Below are 22,712 nucleotides of genomic sequence, written 5' to 3'. Positions count from 1 at the left end.
AGAGGATAAAGTTCTGAAATCCTAAATGCCATTATGAAAGTATATCCATGGAGATAAAATGCAAGCACTTACACTAGTATTTAGTTCTGTTTCTGTTAGTTCCTGAGGCTGACTAGTTTCAGCCATGACCTCACAGACAATAATATCTACTAAAACCAAGAAACCTATTTCTATTTATGTGAACAGGCAGTACATGAGGCTGATTGACCAGTGCTAGTCTCTGTCACGTCAGCCATTCTCAGAAACTCCTGGGAAGTTAAACAAAGAAAATTACATCTATTTTACCTACATGGTTACTTTTCAGAATCCTTTCCTCTAAAAGATGTCACTGAGACTTTCAAAATTTACTTCAGCTGCCTCTTAAATGGACATGAAGAATATATATGAATTTGAGAAGCTTCAACTGCATGACAAGTGTAAGACATTTTTCCAGTAGTAATTTCTGTAAATGTCTTGCTCTTTTGTCACAGTTCAACTGACTACTGACTAACAGAGTTTAACTTTACCTTACATTGTTTTGCAATCATCTTTTTTTTTTCTTTCATTTTCTTTTTTTTTTCTTTTTCTTTTTTCTCCCCCTGGTTTACAGCTTTAATCTCTCCAAAAGGGAGTTAGTTAGACCAGGAGAAGTCAGCAATAGAAATTCCTTGTCAATCAGAACTAGGTGAAGGAAATACATTGTAGTTGAGGCTACAGGAATCCAATCCACTATTACTCTTAATTAGGCAGCACCATCCTACTTCTACTAAGAATCAGTCTGTGGAGGTTCTATCACTGATAGCCATACAAGACATCTCTGCAATCAACCACATTACTCACACATATCACACTTGTAGGCTGAAATTCTCCATAATCCCTTCCTTTATCTCACCTTCCAAGTTACTTCAGCAGGCTTGACAGGACTGTGGTGGCAGCCTGGGGCAGGAGGTGCTTGCCTTGGGCCTCCTGCATTGGCAAAGTGTATTACTCAAGGGACAATTAATGGAGAATAAATTTCTTGCTCCTTGCCTTTCCTTTTATTTCTTACATGTTTTATCAATAATTTAATCACATCTTTCTAGTTTAGAAGCTCTTGGTGCCATAAATTTTCCACCCGTAAGAAAGACTTCAGACCTTATAAAAGTTAAGTAAAGGCAGGATTTTCCTGGTGAGCACCCTCCAAGTTTTTAAAATTGGTCAGGGTGAAGAAAGAGGGTCCTCAAGAACCAGTTGCAGGAACTTTGTAATCTATAAACTCGGTGGACCCCAAGGAAAAGGCCTGATTAAGTGAACTGATCCATTTGTGACTGATCATTGAAATCAACTTCTGCAACTGTCCGACAATCTGCGTATCTTTCTACCTTTCTCTTTCTTCGTAGGTCAGGCATAATTCAAACATATGCTGCTTTCACATTCTTCACTTGAAAATATGGTTATCTGGGGCCTGAGTCGACATGTTACGAAGTCAGAGGGCCTCCTGCATCCCTTCCTTCTAGCCACTATGATGCCACTATGATAGCCACTATGAAAACATCAGGCATCTGAGCACTTAATAAAATAGACTATGGCCTTTTGAACTGAGCAAGGAAACAATTTCGCCGAAATTAAAAAGAACTAGCAATAAGGTAAGGTAACAATTTAGAGTCTTCATTGGAATCTAAACGGCTTACAAAATGTACACATCAATCTCTGAAACAGCAAATCAGGCTCATTTGAAACAAATCCTTAAACTCTCCTACAGTTAGCTTATCTAATACAAGAGTCTGCAATATATTCTAACCACCATAAATTCCAACCTTTAGAAGCAAATGTACAAAAATACACACCATCTGCCTATAGTGAACTGCAGTATGAATCTATATATCTTAAACTCTATATTGGTCTATTAATTTTTATGATGATAAGAACAGACAGCATAAAGACTGAAGCCCCAAACTAAATCATGACAGAAATAATTAAGAGTCCTTCTTTTTACTGCTTTCATGGAAATAATTCCATCTAGTTTATTATACCATGCTGAAGCACTGGCTTCAGGTTTGGTACATTCAGTAGACAAAAAAGAATATAATTGCAAGGAAACACACTTGCATTAAACCGATCTTATTACTTTTTATTATACTAATTTGCAAATAATCATCTTTCTGTCAGCACCTTCTTTTTTACACTTGTCTAGTTTCATTTCTCTTAATGTTTTTAAAAATGGTTCTTACTTTTTGGTAATTAAATAAAAAGAGATGTTCACACATTTAACTTTACTATCAAGTGAAAAATAGGCAATAACTGCTTTAGAATGGCTGAAAATAAAAGGTGGAGTGACTGATCCTACAGCAGTAGTAGTGGTTTGAACACAAAATTCAAGATGTGTTTCTTCTCAGACTCAGTGCAACAGATTTGAAGGCAAGTGCAGAGAAACAAGTGATGCCAAGGAAACAGAAGACAAGATCTGTCAACAGAAATAAATATTTTTATCTGAATGGAAACTGTACTTGAAAGGTATGTTCAAAATGGAAAAAGACTCAGAAGGCATACCAGTGAACAGACTAGTTTCTAGCAACTAGTACCTGACCTAACTTCATCACCAAATACATATTTAATATTTGTACAAGGTCTGACCTTCTTAAAACTGTCAGTTTACTGCCAGTCCTTTTCCATTTTATTGAAGGAGTTGTGTAAATAAGATTCTAACACATGAAGAGAGGAATCCATGCAGAGGAAGCTGATTTCCATTGCAAGGACACCTTGATCTCTCCTGTTTTTCCATTGTGGGCATACAGAGTTCAGTACTCTAAGGAATTAAATGCTTTTCAATGCATTTTTCAATGATTTCTTACACACAATAAAGCCACTTTTTACTGAAACTATATGAGCAATATAAAACTAATTAAAAGAGATGTTAATACCCTGCAACACACATAGAATTAATCCAAATCATAAGGACAGAACTAATCAATTGCAATAAAGCAAACTGAGAGAAAAAGCTATCCAAGTACTGCAATCACTGCTATAGCTTCAGGAGTTCAGAAAGAAAAATGAGCATAAATTTTGCTAGATATGCTATAAAAATTATAACTTGCATTCTGAATAAGACCCAAACATTTCATCCTGACTCCTGTTATAATTGTAATAGTTTTTTGCTACTGATTATGAATAATGTGCTGAAAAGTGGTATTTATTATATTTGCTCTATATAGGATTTCACTGTAGTGATGATGTATCAGTTCTGATATGGTATCTCTGGATTTAAAAAGTACATGGCTACTTATTTTTGAATAGCAAGTTTAGATCAAAAACAGAAACCATGTTTGTGGAAAAATGATTAATTATATATGAAGGAGTCATCCAAACAAAACATTATTCAAGAGCAAGGACATCTTCATAAATCCTATTAGAACACGGACATTAACTGTTTCCACAGACATGGAGGTTTGGGGAAAAAAAATAAAAAAATAAAATTACTGAGAGAATTTTCATTGCCGCATATTCACAATTTTTTAAAGGTAAATATTATTTCAAGATGCAACAATACAAGTTCTGCAACTGGGAAGTCAGTTACTAACGAAGTTACCTAATTAACCCTGCATTTCTTTCTCCCACACTGCCTTACAACAACAACAAAAATATAAACTTTACAAATGTAAATTTTTAATGTAAAAAGTACAAGAATAAGTGGCCTCACATTTAATACCAGAAAACAGCATAGATTCAAATATAAGTAACTCTTTCAGCACATACAGGGAGGAGGTTGATTTAGGAGGAGAAAAAGGTAGAAAGTGGCATTTAGCTGAACTGATTTGACTCTAAATATTCCAGACAGACATATCAGGTGCAAAATTCAACTCCTTAAACACAGTGTAAATTTTTTTATTTGGCTTCTCTTATAACCTTCCTTTCCTCTAGAACGATACCTGTAGTTTGTATTGTCAAACCTGTTAACCTGGAGAAGTCAATATACACCTGCTGTGGAGAAGATCTGCTAGGACATATATTTTGTAGAGGTATCACAGTAATCAGAAATTCGTACTTTGTATATTTGTCTGCAACCTTTGTCTATGTGAAGGCCACTCATAGACACCAACTTATGGCCAGTTCAAAGTTAATCATCTTTGGAGTGGACTGATCCGAGCTTCCTCTGGACCGCATCAACTTCAAACACAAATATTAACTTCTGTTTTTACAGCAGTGATAAAATTGCTTCACTGCATCCTGCCAGGACAGTGCTTTATGACACAATGCACGTGTTCTGTGACCTTGAGAATGATATGAGGATTAGGGGAGGCACAAGGCAAAAGGCATACTTGAATACTTGCAACATCCTGGCTTGTATGAGTTAAGATTATAGCCTGCATGTCAAAGGCAGTGATTATTCCACTGTACTTGTTACGGGGCAGACACATCTGGAGTGCTGTGTCTAGTTCTGGGCTCCCTAGTACAAAAGAGACAGACACAGACATACTGGAGCAAGTCCATCAGAGGGTCATGAAGATGTTTAAGGGATTGGAGCATCCCTCAAAGAAAAAGAAAAAATAAAAGCATCCCCAAAAAGAAAAAATAAAAGCCTGGAGAAAAGAAGGCTCAGGGGGATCTTCTAATGTGCATAAATCCCTGATGGGAGAGTGTAAAAAAAGAAGAAACCAGACTCTTCTCAGTGGCAACCAACAAATAGACAAGAGGCCATGGGCACAAATTAAAATACCAGAAATACCACTTAAACATAAGAAAATACTTTGACAGTGGAGGTTGTCAGGCACTGACACAGGTTACCCAAAAAGGTTGTATTCTGCCTTTGAAAGCACACAAAACTTGACTGGGCATGGCCCTGAGCAACCTGCTCCAACTGACCCGGCTTTGGGAATGGAGTTGGACAAAACCATCCCCAGTAGTCCATTCCAAAATGAACAGTTCTGGGACTCACTGATGGAGGAAGCTTCACTCTGCCCAATACAGATACTAAAGAAAGCTACAGTGTCAATTCATCTGTATTTCATACCAGAAAAATAACCAGGAACAAACTCTCATACACCCAAGGAAATGATCAGGGAAAGCACATGCTCCAGACCAACACCTGCAACACACCAATTTACCATACAGATATGTTTTAAAGATGAACTGCTCTTGATGCCAATTACCAATAGAATATAAAAGGAAGGGGAGGATGTAGCAGAGAGCATGAATCTCACTCCAATTATGACTGTAACTAATTATAACACAAGTATTCAAACAAAAGTCTCCTTAGCTTCACTGCTCCCTACTCCTTGTGAAAAGCATTGACCAGATTTGTCATATGAAAGATGACAGAGCACGAACATGATCCTTATAGGTTTGGAGAAAAAAAAAAACAACGCAACTTAAATATTTAAAAGGATGCCAAATCTAATGAGAGATTGTTTTGATCAGGAGATCCCTTTTCTGATTGGTGATACAGAAAAAAAAAATAAAAAAATGTCAGCACTCTTTCTTTTTAGAGGTCTGGGATAACAGTGTAATTGAGTCCCAGCTATACTGGGCACATGACTTTAAAAATTCACAACACAGCACAATACAAGTGTTCTTGGCTCTTGATTCAGGACACAACAGAAGTGTGTTGTAGGTCAACACAAAGGTGTATGTACAGAAGCTTGCAAAACAGGTGCTTCTGTTTTATTTTGTAATGCATACAAAGCCTACCCTTCCACAGTCTTACACATCGTAGTGTGATATCAATCATCTTAAACAGATTCAAAATGGAATCCTTAAAACAACAGCCTAAGTTTTGTTTTCACCAGAATTCTTGTCTTTCTGCAGTTAAAATAAAGTATTACAAAAATAAAGCTACTTCTAGAGATTGTGTTGGAACCTTAATCCAATATCCAGTTCTGACTGTAAACTGAAAAGAAAAAAAAATAAGAGGAAAACAACTCTGTTCCAAGATGCTAAAAAAATAAGCCAGAAGGTAGAGCATGTTGAAATGCTACTGTTTGAGCCAATTTTCAGTATAAAAATAAATTTCTGATAAAATAATAGTTAGTGCTTATTTCAATAAAAGAACTGAAGTATACAATGTTTTAAATATCCCTTTTTTTTTCCTACCATAATTCAAGTACCAGAGAAGTTCTAATATTTAGAGTTTAAGCTCAAGTGCCAACTCTGAAATGCCAATACGCAGCCCAGGAACTGCACAGATTGAAATTTACATCAGACTTTTATACTCTTGCCAGATTTTATCTCTGTGGTCACATTTCTCACAGTATACCAGCTCTTATCAAAATCCAAGGTGTACCTGTGTGTCTGCATGATTGTTGTTGCATCACAACAGCCACATGTCATGCAATTTAATGCTTATCAGGTAGTAATGGAAGGAGCAAGGGGAGAGCATCTGAAGTTGGGTATGTGCTCAGGTTATTTTTTATATAATATGTCAGATTTTGATGTTGCAGGGAAAATTCTGGTTGAATTTTCATGGAAAATGATCATTTATAGAGAAATTTAAGGGATTTGTTTGTTTATTCATTTGGAACAGGAACACTTGTATATAATAGTTTTACCAGATGGTAGAAGACTTAGCTTCATGCTCTAAATGAACAAAGTAAGAGTTACAACTAGCATCCGGAAATCAGTAGTTACAAGTTTGTCAGCATACAGAAATATATATATATATATATATATATCTTTTTTCTTCTTCACATGTAAGGAAAGATACAGATCTTAATCTTGCAAAAGTGATGCTTCAAAAATAAAAAAAGTCACAGGTCTGTATTACAACTACCATGAAATTAATATGAGGATCAGACTTGTGTCATCATATTTAAGGTATTTCTGTATTTGCAAATGTGTACAATTATAAGTGAATGGAGTGGCAAGTCAAATAAATTATCACAACAATATATTGTTTCCAGTGTATTGGGTTTATGTGGCAAGGTTTTGGTAGCAGGGAGGCTGCAGGTGTGGCCTCTGTGAGCAGAGCCCAGCAGCTGCCCCGTGTCAGATCAGAGCCAGCTCCAGCGGGCTACACCTGCTGCTGGCCAGAGCTGAGCCAGTGAGCAATACTGGTTGTGTCTCTGTGGTAACATACTTAAGAAAGGCTAAAAATATGCTGTGCAGCAGCAGATTAGGGAGAGAAGTGAGAAAATGGGAGAGAAACAGGCCCACAGACACCAAGCAGAAGGAGGGCTGGAGACGATCCAGGTGACAGAGCAGAAGACCTACAGCTTGGAGAGGCCCATGGTGAAGTAGGTTGATCCCCCTGCAGCCCATAGGTACCGTGTGAGACGAGCAACCCATCCTGCAGCCAATGGAGGGCCCCAGCTGAGAACAGGTAGTAATGGTGGGAGCTGCCATCTGTGGGGGACCCATGTTTGTTGGAACAGTTTGCTCCCAAGTGATGGATGCTGTAGCATGGACCCTTACTGGAGCACTTCTTGAAGAACTGCTGCCTGTGGGAAGCTGTACTGGGCTGAAGCCCATGAAGGATCAGTTCAGGAAGGATAGCATCCTCCCCAAAGGAAAAGCTCCACATTGGAGCATGGGAAGAGAAAGACCATGAAGGAGCAGCAGGGACAAAGTGTCAGGGACCGACCACAGCCCCCATTCCCCTGTGAAACTTGTGGGGAAGAGGTTGAAGAATGAGGGTGGAGAAGAAGGTGTTTTTAATTTCCTTTTAATTCTCACAGCTCTCAACTGTTATCAATTAGCAATAAATTAAATCAGTCTTCCCCAAGGAAAGTCTGTTTTGGCTGTGACTATAACTGGTGAGCAACCTGTGTCCTTATTTCAACCCATGAGTTTTGTTGTTGTTGTTGTTTTTGTTTTTGTTTTTCCATTGTATTTTCTCCCCTGTTCTGATGAGGATGAGGAGTGAGAACAGCATGGTGGGCACCTGGCAGCCAGCCAAGGTCAACCTTCCACATCTAGATAGGTCAGGAGAAGTTCAGAAATCTTAAGTAAACAATAAATATAAGGATTTAAAATAAATTTGTAGTTTGGATCTCATTATTCAGGTGACTGCTAGGACCTCCTCAAAAAGGCAGATAAATTAATTTGAAATTTAAGGACAAGGTTCTTTATGCTCAATTTCTAGTCTTTGTACATGACAACTGGACCATTTCCAATGTGAAGGCTGCCTACTAAGGAAAAAATAAAAAAACACACAAAGATTACTAACCTAGAAATACTAAAAACAGAAGACCACCATATGGTCTTTCAAGTCTTGTCCTTAGAAGCCTAGGTTACCTCACTGTGAGTAATTTCATTAACCTCCAAAACATAAATGGAAAACTGGCATACCTCCTTGCTCTTCTCAGTGAGTGTGCTGGTCTGATACTGCCTAATAGCTGTGAAGGTTTTTGTTTGTTTGCTTTGTTTTTCCTAGTAACTGAAAAAAACATGCATTTTTTTTTCCCAACTCAACAGCATTTTGTACAAAATTCAGTCAGAGTAGTTTAGAGGCAGCTAATCCCCCTCTTCAACATCAGTTCATGACCTCCTGTTTCACATGCTGCAAGACTGCATCTCAAACAGCTTACCAGCATGAATCTAATCTCTTTTCCACAAGTATATCATGGCTGAGGCTTCCCAGCAGCCTCCATCCTTACCCTTAGTACTGCTGGAAAAATCAATTAAATTCATAAATAATACTACATCTAAAGCCACATTTGTTCTTATTCTGGCTTACTGAACCATATGCATTTCAGAAACACTCCAACACACACACACACACAAATATTACTGGCCAACCATTATTTTAAATGACCTTTACATTCTTTACAGCCCTCAGGGTGAAGTTCTATTGCACAGCACACAAAAAAAAAAATTAGAGAAGTGTCCCATCTTTCTCCCTTCTCTTTCTTTACATCTGAAGGTTTAATCGATCATTTCTTCTGGTCACATTTCATGCAAGCGTTTAAAATTAATTGCAAATGTGCAATTACATTAATTTGAAAATCACCATACAACACTGGTATACAAGTGATTTTTAGACCTGCTCTTTGCAAAACACTGACCTTTCTTTAAAAATGTACTATCATAGTGTGGTGATCATTAGTCCTTTGGTCAGCACAAGCATGACATGGAATTTTGAATATATGCCGTTACTGGGAAATATTAACTGCAGTAACAACATGAACAGTTTCAGTTTGCAAGAAATAGGATCACCACCAAGTGCATGCAAATGTTTAAATTTACAATATACTGTCTTTTAAGAATTTTATTACTCAAATACTTATCTGTCCTATTACTTTGACTATTCATTAATAAATAGAGAAAAATACTCCGTTTTCTGATACATAAAACCCTCACAGATATTTTAAAAATATTATCATGGCATTTGTTCTTCATTTTGCTGGAGGAGGAAAAAAAAATATTTACAAGCTTCCCCCAATTCCCACCCTGCGAATCATAAAACCAAAATCATGCAAGGGTTCTGATAAATAAGTTAAATGTGTTACATTTCAATGATGACAGAAGTTTTGACAGTGCCTGTACATATCATCAATGTGATCAGGTAGTAATTACTGTCTTAATGAGGTATCTCAGCTTGACACTGAAAAAAAAATTGAGCACTTAATATCCATTAGATTCTGTCCATTTGTTTAATAAAATCTGGAAGTGGGTCACAATGTTTTCAAGTCCTTGGTCTCATCTTGAAACTAACTGAAGCTCACACCGATATTAAAATTTTCTAAATAAAGCAGTTTTTTTCCAGTAAAACAGAGAAAAAATATCCTATAATGTAAAACAGAAAAATCAAGTATCTTTATCACAAAAAAGTATCATTAAAATATTATTATGAAGTTGCCTAGAAAATGTTAAACTTTTATGCAATTAATGCCAACTTAGCTTTCAGAAGACTTTTTCCTCATTTAGTAACAGTGCACTGACCAAACTTCCAATGGAATAACGGAGATGAAAATCACCTGGCTGAATTCCAGGTCAGTAATTTTCCCCGATTATCTACTTTAGATTTCAGACTCCAGCTTGACCCTCACTAATATGCTAGTCTGCGAACTGTCTGATTTCCTAATGACACAGGAAAAAAATAGAACACATACAAGAATCGATGCTGAAAGCTCTATGCTAATCGTTCGCCTAAGCATCTTCTTTTTGTTCTGGAGGTGCAAAAACATCTAGAGATGGAATACATTTATATCAGCAAAGAAGTCGTTGTATATGAATTCTAACTGGATATGGAAAATAGGCAGCTAGACAGGATGTGTTTGTTTGTCAGCTGCAGTGTTTCAGTAGACACCCCTTTGGATTTCATGCCATCAAGGGCCATTACCAACATTAATAAAAGCCATGTGGCCTTGCATAGTTTTATGTCTATATTCCATTGTTTGTTTCAACAGCATTTAACCATCCCTGGAGTTCTTGGTTCTGAGAGGCAATTTGGAAACTTTTCAAGGACTGAATAAAGCAAACAAACAGCAGGCAATTAATCCTGGTAACAGTGCTTCCAAAGGTCACACTATTACTTTGAGCAATGATACCAATCTTTATCACTCCTCAAGTTTAATTCCAGGGAAAAAAAAATCCACAATTTTATGGTTATAACTACCAGAACAAAAAATTAACAGCACAGTCTTGTAGCTAATGCCTTGATGACATAACTGGAGATTTAAGAAGCCTTGACTTCAAATTCTGTCCAAAGATGATCATGTTCAGAAGCAACCAACAAAACCTGAATGCCAAATAAATGAAACTACATTAGAGCATAACTTGCTTTGGACTGAATAACCCTACTGAAATGTGTTCCATTCAGAAAGGATGTGAGAAAGTGAGAAAGGATGTTCTTATTTCTGTCCACAGTGACAGGGAATTCAAATAAAACCATCACGGGTTATCTATTAATTTTTAGTTCATTTGGATTCAGTGGCATATTCTTGGCTTCACTTTCCCTGTTGCACCTTAGAACACACAAAATGGTGAGGTCTTACAGGGGACCAGGAGACATAAAACTTGTCTGTAGCCATCCCGGGTAACAGCCCTGAGCTGAGGGTGGGAGTCCTGTAGTCACATGTCTATTTACTGATCTGCATTTTGTGTGTAATGCTCTCAGAGGAATAACAAATTAAATAAACCACCGTCATATTGTACCTGACCATGGGTGGGCATAATTATTATCATTATTAGACAAAGTAGCCATAACTAATGTTTTGTGTCAGATAGTACTGCTTCTGGGTGAACTATGCTCAAAGACATGCCAACAACAGCTCCCAAAATGGGTTTAATCTAATGTCTGAATTCCAAAGGAATTTAAACAGAAGACAGACACTACTCAAAAGGAACAGCTCAAGCCATGTGCAAAAGCCAGAAGTTAAGGGCTCTGGAGAACTGCTTGGCTGAAGTAGAGTTTTTTGGAACACAACTTTAGTTTAGGCATTGGAGAAGGGTGGAAGCCCAAAACATACTTACTTGAAATATCCTGGACAACTCAAGTTTGCCTCTGCAAATAATGTATGCCAGAAGAGTAACTCTCTTGCTGAAATAAGGCTGAAAATTCTAAGCTTCAAAGGTGAATTCCAGCACTAAACCCTTTTTAAAAAATATTTATCCATATTAGGTTTTGACTGAATCATCCCTCAAAGGGGAATTCCATATTAGTCCTTCCATTTTTCATATACCATATGCATATTTTGCAGGAAAGTGGGAAAAGTTGACGCTGTTCTATTACAAAAATATTTCTATTTTAATGTCATTTCTATTATGCATATTGAATTAAACAGGAGAAGTGGGGTATCTCAATTGGAGTTAATTTCATTCTGACAGTCAAGAAATATACTGGGGGCTTTATCATCTAACATGCACTCTGTTTTCAATGCCAGATGTTATCTTTCAAAATAGTTATTATTAGTAGCTTTAACATTTTCTCAATTATAAAGACTTAAAATTTAATGGATAAAATTTCCATAAACTTCAATGAATACATTGTTAGCCTGTTAATTTCTGTATTATTTGGCTACTGTTAAACAATAATAGCATTCACTTTCTTACAATCAAAATTTTAAAAGAAGCTTTAAATATAAAGGGAGAGGGAAGAGGCAGAGCAGATAAATTATGCAGCTGAAAGCAATGGTTGTTTTTTCTCTTTGTATCTTAAGTGCAAATTCTTCTACACTGTTTCCCAGACACCATCTGTTTCAAAAACAACTTCACTAAATACAACAGAGGAGATAGGAACTTCTAATAGGAGTGAAACCTGCCACCTTGCAGAATGGTCTGAGCTTTCTCAAACAGGCAAAACAAGATAGTACAGAGCTGTTAATAAATAAAAGAGAGGCAATGGGTGTCACCTCAGATGATGCAGTACACTATTTTAGGGATTTTCATTACAGTCATGGATAGCTTGTTACTTTACATCATCCCTGCACACTTGCTTTAAGAAGCCTAAGCCACATTCTCCATTAAATCACAGGGTTTATTTATAGGTAGGGCCACAACTGCTGAGGTTCTTGCTCCATTTGAGGGTGGACTTTGGCAAAAGTTTTGAAAAAGAGAAACTGCCAGAATAATTTACATCAAGGACCCACCTGTGCCAATACCCTTTCTGCATTATTTTTTTTTAAGCAGGACATAAAAGAACCCAAATGCATTCAGGCATATGACAACATACCACAACAAGAGAACTCTCCTCCAGAGAGGCTTGTATCAGTTCCAAAATGCTGTTTACTGTTAACTCTACAAATGCTATTGAGTTTGATAACACTGCTCTTAATTTGGCAAATGAGTTTATCTTTTTTGCTTTTCCTTCTCTCTACAGTATTTGTGGAGATTAAAAAAATATTTACTTAGTTTGGTCTAATAAGGATCCGGGGAAAAATAAGTTATCAAAAAAGTATACAAATTATTTTACTGGGTAATATATATTTTTATATAAAATTTATCAATTAAGAATATGGATTGGAGAAGGATCATCAAGGTCATTGTTTACAGACCACTGCTTATAGATTCCTGCTATCATATCCACTCATGTCAAACAATTTCATACAAACAATATTCACTGTAATAAACATATTAAGAAGCACCATTCTGTATGTAAAATTGTTCATACTATCTATTCCGATTACATCTAACATATTACATCTTTTTTAAACACAAAATCATTTGTAAGTTTGAGTCATTATGTCTTTTCTGCCCTTGCCAAGACCACCTTGTCCTTCTCCTCCATTCAAAATAATTCTCTCCTTTCTATAGGCCCAATAAATTATTTCAAACATGGAACTTTTTTGTATTATTATTATTTCCAAGTACCTTTCCAGGTAATTTTATAGGGATCAGTAGACTAAAAAGTGCTTCCATTGTTCCCTTGGCAATTCTATTAGATTAGATCCATTAGCACACTCACATATACAGGCTACATTTTGAGTTCTTTCTATTCATAATGTATGATGGTTAAGATAAAATTTTTACTTGTTGCCCAAACAGATTCTAAAATTTGGATTTGTCAGTTTTTCTACAATTCAGTTTTCAAATCTTTTATCGTTATTCTTTTAATAGGATATTAAATCATCACAGTTTCTATATTCCTGACCCTGCTGCCTCAACATATTTAATTACATTATAGGCAACCATCTCCACTCCTGTTCAATATTCTGAACAGCTTCACTGAGTTTTAAATGCACAAAATGGTCGTTGCCACACTTCATTTCTAGCTTCTGCAGTCGTGATCTTGTGCTTTGTTACTAAAAATAGAGCTGCTTCCAACTACCTGAGCTGGAAAGCTAATTACAGAGCTGGTAAACAGTGCTCCTCCCTATTGAGCAAATGGCAGAATAAGGAGTCTGTTAATGCACTACGGCGCAACATGGTCCTGTGGGTCTGAAATCTATCAAGTGCCATTTATTTAATCATTTGTAGTTGTTTGCCTCATGGATAAATTACCATTTAAGTAAATAACTGTTTGACTGTTGGAGCAACAAATCAGGGAGAAAAAGAACAACCAGCCCATTTTAGGTAAAAATATTCTAGCCTAATTCTCAGCTCGCACAAACCAGTGTAATTTCACTGAAGTAAATAGCATATTGCTAATTTAGATCAGGCCAGAGCCTAGTTCTCTTATTTCCTGTGTAGGAGGGGCTATCAGAGGACCAACCCTCTGCAATGGCATAAAATATACATTCTAAAAGTTAGCTCTGTCGCGTACAGGCAAGAGCAAATAACTGTCATTGCAAGAAAGCACCTCCTCCCCTTTAAAGTACTTGCAGCCATGTCTGCAGTACAGCAGCACACTGCCTAGAGGATACACCCTGCTAAAAAGTTCCTCAGGCAGAAGTGCCCACAGAGTTTAGATGCTCCTCTCTATTTGTCAATGAAACATACGTTTCCCTGCTGTGTCAGACTGATTTTTACCGTATAGCTCAATACAAGCTTTGTTAGCAAGAATGTTTGGGCCATCATGCACTCAATAAAACTCACCTCGTTTTCAGCCGTTACTGAGGCAACAATATATCGATAATACATAAGCAGCTGTTAGAATCACTGTGATATAGCTGCAACCCAAAAGCAGAACTATAAAATAATGGTTACGTCTGTTCACCCAAAACACTTTATGGGGCCAAGAGGGAATAAAGCCTTAGGGAACTATATTTTTTTTCACTGAATGCAGGAGATAGGAATAAATGAATTAAGCATAAAACCACAAGACCAAACAATTCTAAAAAGTGTTTATATTTCTCCTTCCTAACCCTTCAAAAATAAAGAGACAAATAAAGAAAACCTCCAAGACTGTATTCAACATGTTAGAAAGCAGTTTGCTGGAGGAAAAAAGTATGCTAGTAAGCATAAAATATCACATTTGTGTTGTATAACAGCTATACAGTATATGAAATGCTTATAGGGACAGAACTGATATCTGAGGTTAAATACGTTATTTGCACAGCTCATTTGGGCGAGGAGAGGATGAGCTCCCTCTTCTGTCTCCCATCTTCATGCAAATGAAAGTCAGGCTGTCCTCAACCAAGCACGTTACCTTCCATTCTCAAGAAAAAGAGGTTTTTGCCAATTTTTAGCAAAAGTGATCAGAAATGGAAGACAGAAGACTGGACAGAGATGAAAATGTGTAGTAGAGGAAAGAAGAAAATGCAACAAGGAAACAAGAGGCAAAGAAAGGTATGAGGAAGTCAGACTAGAGAAAGTAGTATTTTAGGTTCTGTATATTCCTAAGGGTTGAAATGGAAGGAATCCTATGGTAATAACAGAGATGGGAGACAGGAAACAGAATAGCAGCCTTCTCATCTCAAGCAGAAATACAGAGGAGGAAGTAAGAGAAATATAGGCCCACCACGATGCAGTCCTACACCACCAAGCCTAAATCAAGTCTGAAGAAGTGAAGTCATGCACCAGGACTTGCATAGATGTCATTTTTGCACAGCATTTCACTAGAACTGAGACATCTTGTTTCTGGGATATTTTGTGCATGCCTAACAAAGTACCTCTGGAGGAAGTCATATGCATTTTTTGCATTTAAACCCAAGAGAGAGTGAATGTACATGTGTGCGTACACATAGGGCAGAGGTTTGGACAGTGAACAAGGAATTGGTGTGCATTTGATAGATTTCAGTGCACAAGCACCAAGGCAATGAAACCCAGGCTTTCAAGCACCAATATATCCTCTTGAATTTTCCGGCCTTTCTTTCTTACATAAATGACCACAAAGACAGTAATGAACGTATTTGTAAGGTAGATAAAATGTGTTGATTTTAGTAGGAAATGCCTTTCCACTGATAGTGTATTCAATAAAATAATCAGAAAAAAAAAAAAAAAGTGCCCAACATAGCAGGCTGCAGGAAAAATATTGCTTATTTATCTCAACATTTGTTCTCACCTTAGGGAAGAGGTGTAATAACCTTTAAACCAAGGAAATATTTCTGATTTATTCATTCAGATTTCAGTGACAACACCAAGAGTCTCTTTTCTTACATATTACATAAACCAACTTACACATTTAAATTACAAGTATTTTTAGGTGGTCTGCCTTTGTTGAGTTGAACTTCGCCAATTTGATACAGCAAGTAAGGCATGCCTCCACCTTTCTGTTAAGCTAGCATAAAGTTTCCAATCTCCTTGTCATTTATTAAAAAAATTATGAGAAAGAAAGGAAGGAGAGTAAAAACATGGAATTTGAGGAAACATTTGAAAATAAGTTGTTTAATTCTATTAAATAGATGATGGTCCTGCTCAGTCACTATTGAGATCACAGAAAAGGCATTTTCAAATTCACACCCCTCACTGAATGAAGCAACTTCAGAACCTTCCGTATATCACCACGCTCCAACCTTGCTAATGAATACAGCAGCATGTACAAAGACTCCAGATCCAGAATGAGAATAATAGAATAAATTTAGGGTTATATTAAACACCTGGGGAAGAAGAGGAGTAACTAGGCATTAATACATTCCTTCATTCAGTAATTGCCTGAATCAGGGGCATTGATCAACAGGGGAAGCATACATGTCAATGTATGATACTGAAGCATATGGAAAATAACTTTATCACATGGTAGACTGGAAAGTGCAGTAGTTTGCTATATTATAGTAGCACTAATTTAAGAAGATTTAACAATTAACTACCTGCTTATGCCTTAAAAACCTAGCAACCTGCCATATCAGACTTCTTTAATCTGCAAAAATTCATTGGAACTACTTTCTGACTGCTGACCAAGTTTCATACAACATAGTAATTTAATTTTAAAAGCCAGCAGACCAAAACCAAACATTCAAATTTTTCCACAACAAATCAACAGCTAAAATCAGCTATCTCCACAGCACATGGAGCCTGCTGGTAGGAATGCAAGGTAAATACAGACTCTGTTGCCTTACCTCAGCTATGTGTGGCATTGGATTAAATCCACAGAGATTGCACACAACCTTCTTGCACTCTGTACACGTATTGAAGTTGGGGGGATCCTTAGAACCAATATTTAGTCCAGTTTTACAAAGGGGACAAGACACTTTAGGTTGGCTGGCCTTTTCCGGTTCTGACAGCCCAGCAGGTTTCTTAGCTTCAGCAGCTTGAGGCTTGCTATCTTTAGCCAAACTAGGTTTCTTTTCTAAATCAGATCCCTTAGTCGTTAAAGCACTATCCACTTTTGCTGGCTCCATTTTTTCACTTGCAGGAGGCTTGGCTTCTTTCTTCGCCGGAACAGCTTTTGGAGAAGGCTTAGTCTGAGCAGTATCTTTGGGGGGTGCCTGGGAGGCTGGAGGCTGTGCTGGAGGCTGGGGCTGCTTCGCAGCAGGACCGGCTGAAGCGGGGCCTGATGTCTGAGGGCCTGGCTGACCTGCTGTGGAAATTAAATTGGAGGCCTGGCTGAAGATTGAAGCTCCAAATCCAAAAAGTCTGCCAGTTACTGTTTCCTGTGGTGTTGTAGGCTGAGGCTTAGGGGTATCAGTGATGCCTCCCAGGTTAAGGCTGAAACGCCTTGACTGCTCAGGAGTTTTCTGAGGCTGCTGGGGTTGAGGTGCTGGCTGTGCTGGCACAGGCTTGGGGCCTGCCCCTGCTTGTGGGCCCTTGGGAGCTGGTTTGGTGTCAGGCTTTGGGGATGGTTTTGTTTGTAACTTCTTAGGATCATCTTTTACTTGCGCTGGCTCAACAGGCTTCTGAGTTTTAGCTTCTGATCTAGCCCCAGGCTGAGCGGAAAGTTTGGGATCTGACTTCTGCCGAGACACTTGTGGAAGGGGTTTGGAATCTGGTTTGTCTCCAGCTGGATGTGTGTCCTGTGATGGTTTGGCAGGCTCTGGCTTTGGGGAATCTGTCATTTTCTGTTGAGTTGGTGGAGGCCTGGGACCTGCCGAATCCTGCTTCAGCCCCGGTGCTGCAGGGGTAGCCACAGTATCTGTCGTAGGCTTCTGTATACTGGGTTGTTTTTGCTTATCATCAGCCTGAGCTGGCTTGGCCTGATCAGACTTTGGAGTAGAATCTATTTGCTGGGAGGAGTCAGCAGGCTCAGCACGGGATGTTTTTGCTTTTACAGGGGGAGACCCTGGCATGGATGGTTGCTTTTTCTGTGGCAGGGGCTTTTTAGGTTCTGCTAGCTGTGCAGGGTCAGGTTTTGGGGTAGCATCTTTCTTTTGACTTGGCTGTGGCTGAGGAGGTGTTTTAGCTGCTGAAGGTGGAGTAGGTGTCTTCTGTTTGGGTGGAGGCAGCTGTGGCCCAGGACCATGACCTGGTGCTAAGTCACCACCTAACGCTCTTTGCATCTGGCAGTTTAAACAGAGCCATTCTTTAATCTGCAGGAAAAAAAAAAAAAAAGGTATTACAATTAAGATATTGTTAATAAAATCAACATTATAACAAATTATTATAGTGCATGGCTTCTTGCAGTATTTCAGGCTTCTCTGTGAAAAGGGAGAAATATTACCACTAGTACTCTTTTGCAGTTAAAATGTCTGACTGTTTTGTAGGGTTTTTTGTTTTTCTCTGTGTCCCTGTGATTTGAGCAATCACTGAGCCCATGCTTTTAATGACTTCACATTCAGTTTACACACAGCTGAATATTAGGGGATAAAAATCCAGCAGAATGAAAAAATACTCTGGAATTTCATGGGGCCCAGCAGTGAGTCATTTAGAGCAATGATTTGCCAGAACAGAAGAAAGACATAAATACTGCTAAAATAGTTTGACAAATCAAGTCTGCTGACAGAAAACAATCATCGTAATTAGAACAAAGAAAATGCATAATTATCTTTAAGTGTACAACTGTTAAGCTCTTCATACAGCTTATGTTTCTGGTAATCTATTACAGGGCACGTGTTGGTAGTATACATGTATCCAATGAATTAGGCACAGAGGTGCATTAATGGACACCATGTATTACACAGACCTGCATCTTACCACCAATTTTAAAGGGCAAGTCTTCATTTAGAATCAGTGAGGAGCTTTGCCTAAGCATTGATGGTACTTTAAGAACCATAATTAGGTTTCCCCAAATTCATTTGTTGTTAGAAGAAGCTCTCAGGGCAATTATTGTAGGCCAGTATATCATAGATCCCTATTTTCAACACAGAGTCAGGAATAATGTAAGTAACGCATTTATCATTTTCTCTTGCAATTTACTACCTCACAACTTTAAAAGTTTTGCTTTTCTCCTTCCCCCAGTGTATTATATCAGAGGGAAACCATATTTTCTACTTAGGAAAAAAAAAAAAAAAAGTTCTAAGCAGCCGTCCTTTCCTTTGCTTTTGAAGAGCCTCACAATCTGAGAAATTATCAAACAGGTTAAAGCAACACATGGTCAGGAACCATCACATGCTATTTTCCACATTTTCCATTGCTAATGGAAGATTTATATGCAGCAAAAATGCCTTTCAATATGGCATGGAATCCCATTGGCCTGCACCTTCAAGTAGATACCTAAACCATTCATCTGTAGCTCTACTTCTGTTCTTTAGTCTGTGTGAAATGCAGGGTACCAGCTATGGCATTTGCATGCACCACTGGAACTGAGGGAAGCTGCAATTAGGAGGACACAGAATATGAGATTCAGGTCTTTTCCTGTAGTGGTGCAATTTCTGGATCCTGTTCCTTACTCAGGTCTGAAATTTCTACCATACCACAGGATGAATCTGGAGATTATATATATAAAGAAAGATTTTGTCTATGTAATATCAGAGTTCAACAGAAGAAAAAATCTCTGATGTCATGGACTGAGGCAGTGAATTCATTCTTTTACTGTGCCTTGCCAGCCTGATATTTTTCAGCAACAAAAAATTAACAGAACAGTTGGACGCCGTTCCCTAAAACAGTTATTCCAATTATTCTGATAAACATGGCATATACACACTGTGAATATAAGCTCACTATTAGTAACAGATTAACAAAGAGATGCACAATATTGGCCCAACTGTAAGTTTACAGTAATCAAGTTACTATTCATAATAATACTGCTTTTATCTTCCATTTTCACAACTTTTTTTTTAAACAGTTCTCTCATCTACTTGCAAACCAACTTGCAAATGGCTGTTAAAATATGAAACCAACTGAAACAGAACTGGAACACTTGTTTAAACTCTGCTCTGAATTACTGAAGGAATTAAGCTCACAACTGCACAGAGAACCTGAGTGAAGATGACATTTAGCCCAACTACCGTATTTTTTGGTGGTCAGTTCCCGTATGTCCCCTGTCCAAGGGATGATTTCAGATGTAATAAGTACAGCTTAATTATGAGACCTGATTTTACATATTAATAATCTAACAATTATATAGATCTTGTTAACATTTCAGGATGAATTCTTAAGTGTTTTCTTAAAGGTTGAGGTTTAATGAAAGACCAGACTCAAGCCACATACTCTGAACAACTACCTTGGCTGTCACAGTGGTCTGGCTTTGGCAGGATGACTCAAATTTCTTAAACGGGCTATCTCCTCCACAGAGCAGAAAGATGGGATTCTGTGGGGAACTTTTTAATGGGCCTAAGTGAGGAATGCATTTTCCCACTAACCACAGAACTTTTAAAGAGATTTGGACAATGCATTTTTCACTGTTCCTATATTTTAAAAAAATAATCCAATGACATGAGGTGCTTAGAGACATCTTTATTCTCCTGCTTCTGTGTTGTTTTGTTTGTTTGTTTGTATGCTGTAAGTGAAAGTGCTGCACTCTAAGATAACCAATCATTCCCAAGTAATGGAGTGCATTCTTGCCTGTCATTTTGGAACCATGGGGTAACAGGTACCTGTCTGCTCCCACTCAGATGCTATGAGCATCTTCCAGCAAATTTGATTTTAAGCCACTGTGAAACATTTAAGGCCCCCAAAATAGCTGTAGGGTTGAGCTGGGCTATACAATAAGTAGTCTGGATATTTCTTATATTTAAGGTGTTTAGACTCCAGGTGCATTTATAAGCATTTAGGCTTGTCTTCAATATATAGCTGGTCCAGTCTGACTGTAGTATCTATCTGCAGTCTAAACAAAAGTCAGTTCTGTACTACAGTTTTCAACACAACTTGTACAGGTGACAAAACTTGAAATCTCTCATATGTAGTTTTTTTCTTATCTTAAATATATATATATATATACACTTCTACACACACACACTCAATATTAACTGAAGCCTTTAAAACTAAAAATGAATTTGCTACTCCTACAGCTAAACTTCCAAATGCTTCCAAAATACTTTACTGTATTGTTTTTTAAATCTTTCTGTTTTAGACAAAATTCCTCACATGCACCTTAGTGGGAAGAATTAAGTGCTAAAACCCTCCATTTATTATAGATTACACACATCATCTCCAAACATACAAAACCATACAAACTTTAGTTCTGTGATTGGAGCTGCAGGAGTCCAAAATGAAGTGCGCTACATGATGCATTTTGGTAATAAACATTGGCCTGTTCTTCTTTCTACTGCAAAGACAGAGATTTTCTACAGATTTAGGGAAGACAGAAATAGGCTTCTGTTAAATATAGATTGCCTTTACATGTTATTACAGGTGATGTAAAACTTACTGTTACTGTAGATACCTAAAATACTAATGTTCATCTATCCTTACAGGTCTTACTGGATAGCAGTTCCTTCATAACTCTCTCTACTTAGAATTAAAAGACTTTCCAAGGCAAAAAAAAAAACACGAGCTTTTTCAGTTCCCTTGTAAAGGAGATCTTAGTTTTTGAGGATCCTAATCTATTTTTACACTGCTAAATGGGGCGTCAACTTTCCAGAAGAAATCCATTAGTGATTTTCTTCACCCTGTAAGCCATGCCATCAAGTACCTTGACTAGGACTGGAGATGTGACAGACTTCACATAGCACTTTTGTTCAGATTCCAAATACTGAATACAGGAAGCGCTACCTTGCCTTCCAGCTCAGTGATACAGAAGCTATGTGCCCTCATAACATACAAGGAAATAAAATATATTTTATTCATTATCATCTGTAACATCTAAAAAAAATAAAATTAAAAGCTCCATTCTACTAGTTGGGAGCACCAAATTATTTTATTCATGACATTTTAGTAACAACATCCATGAAGAATTAAATTGAGGAAAATTATAGCACCATGTTCTATAGCTCGCTTTTCTTTATGTATTCAGAATCTAACAGTTGACTTCAATAACAAATGTGAATTACACTTCAGTTCTCCTTATCCCAAACAAAGCCAACACAACTGAAGGCAATCTGGAGCCTAGTCCTTTCTGTGAAAGCGTTCAGATTTCTTCTAACCATGCAAGTCTATCAAAAGCAATGTGAAAACTGTCAGCTACTGCATCGATTGGCATGCTCAATTTCTCTTGCAGATGATGTAGGGGAGGAATAGAATTCAGCTCGATTCTAAGATTCCAGATGTGCAATGAGAAAGAAACTGGGACTTGCAGATTGAACATATTTCATAGAAAACGTACTGGCACACAATGCAAATGAAGCTCTTGAAGCCATTTTAACAGTCCTTTCACAGAACAGAGCTGCATTCTGAGGCAATGGGTCTCATTCTCATTTAGTCATTTGGTACTATAAAAAGAAACCGTAAGATATGCATAAAATACTAAGATCCCTTTACATCGCCACAGATTTATAGGGCCTTCACACTGTCACAGAGATGTAAAGGGACTTTGCTGACATTGTTCAGCTCTGCCCCAAAGCTTTATCAAAAGGATCCGTTTCTAGTCTGGAAACATATTGGCTTATCAGGTTCCTGACAACTTCAGAGAGAAGGAAAGTGAGGAGTCCAGATTTGGCTCTCAGAAGACATCTCTGCCAAGATGGTATGAGAAACATGAAAAATTAAAACACTTGAGTCCATGATTTTATGCAGCTTCAAGTAAGGTGGTA

The 22,712-nt window shown here is 37.6% G+C and overlaps 1 protein-coding gene across 13 annotated transcripts in view; it reads right to left on the bottom strand.

Annotated features, from left to right (window-relative positions):
• The window catches only part of PCLO (piccolo presynaptic cytomatrix protein), a 367,791-nt gene that overhangs the window by 330,638 nt on the left and 14,441 nt on the right, over nt 1–22,712 (bottom strand). For all 13 annotated transcript variants that reach the window (XM_035332179.1, XM_035332170.1, XM_035332186.1 and 10 more), the window contains exon 3: nt 16,767–18,173. In XM_035332179.1, coding sequence (XP_035188070.1) covers nt 16,767–18,173 — 1,407 coding nt within the window. The remainder of the gene's footprint in view (nt 1–16,766; nt 18,174–22,712) is intronic.

The sequence above is a fragment of the Oxyura jamaicensis genome, chromosome 1, assembly GCF_011077185.1.
Source record: "Oxyura jamaicensis isolate SHBP4307 breed ruddy duck chromosome 1, BPBGC_Ojam_1.0, whole genome shotgun sequence".
Taxonomy (NCBI): Eukaryota; Metazoa; Chordata; class Aves; order Anseriformes; family Anatidae; genus Oxyura; species Oxyura jamaicensis.
This window is presented reverse-complemented; position numbering and strand designations above follow the sequence as displayed.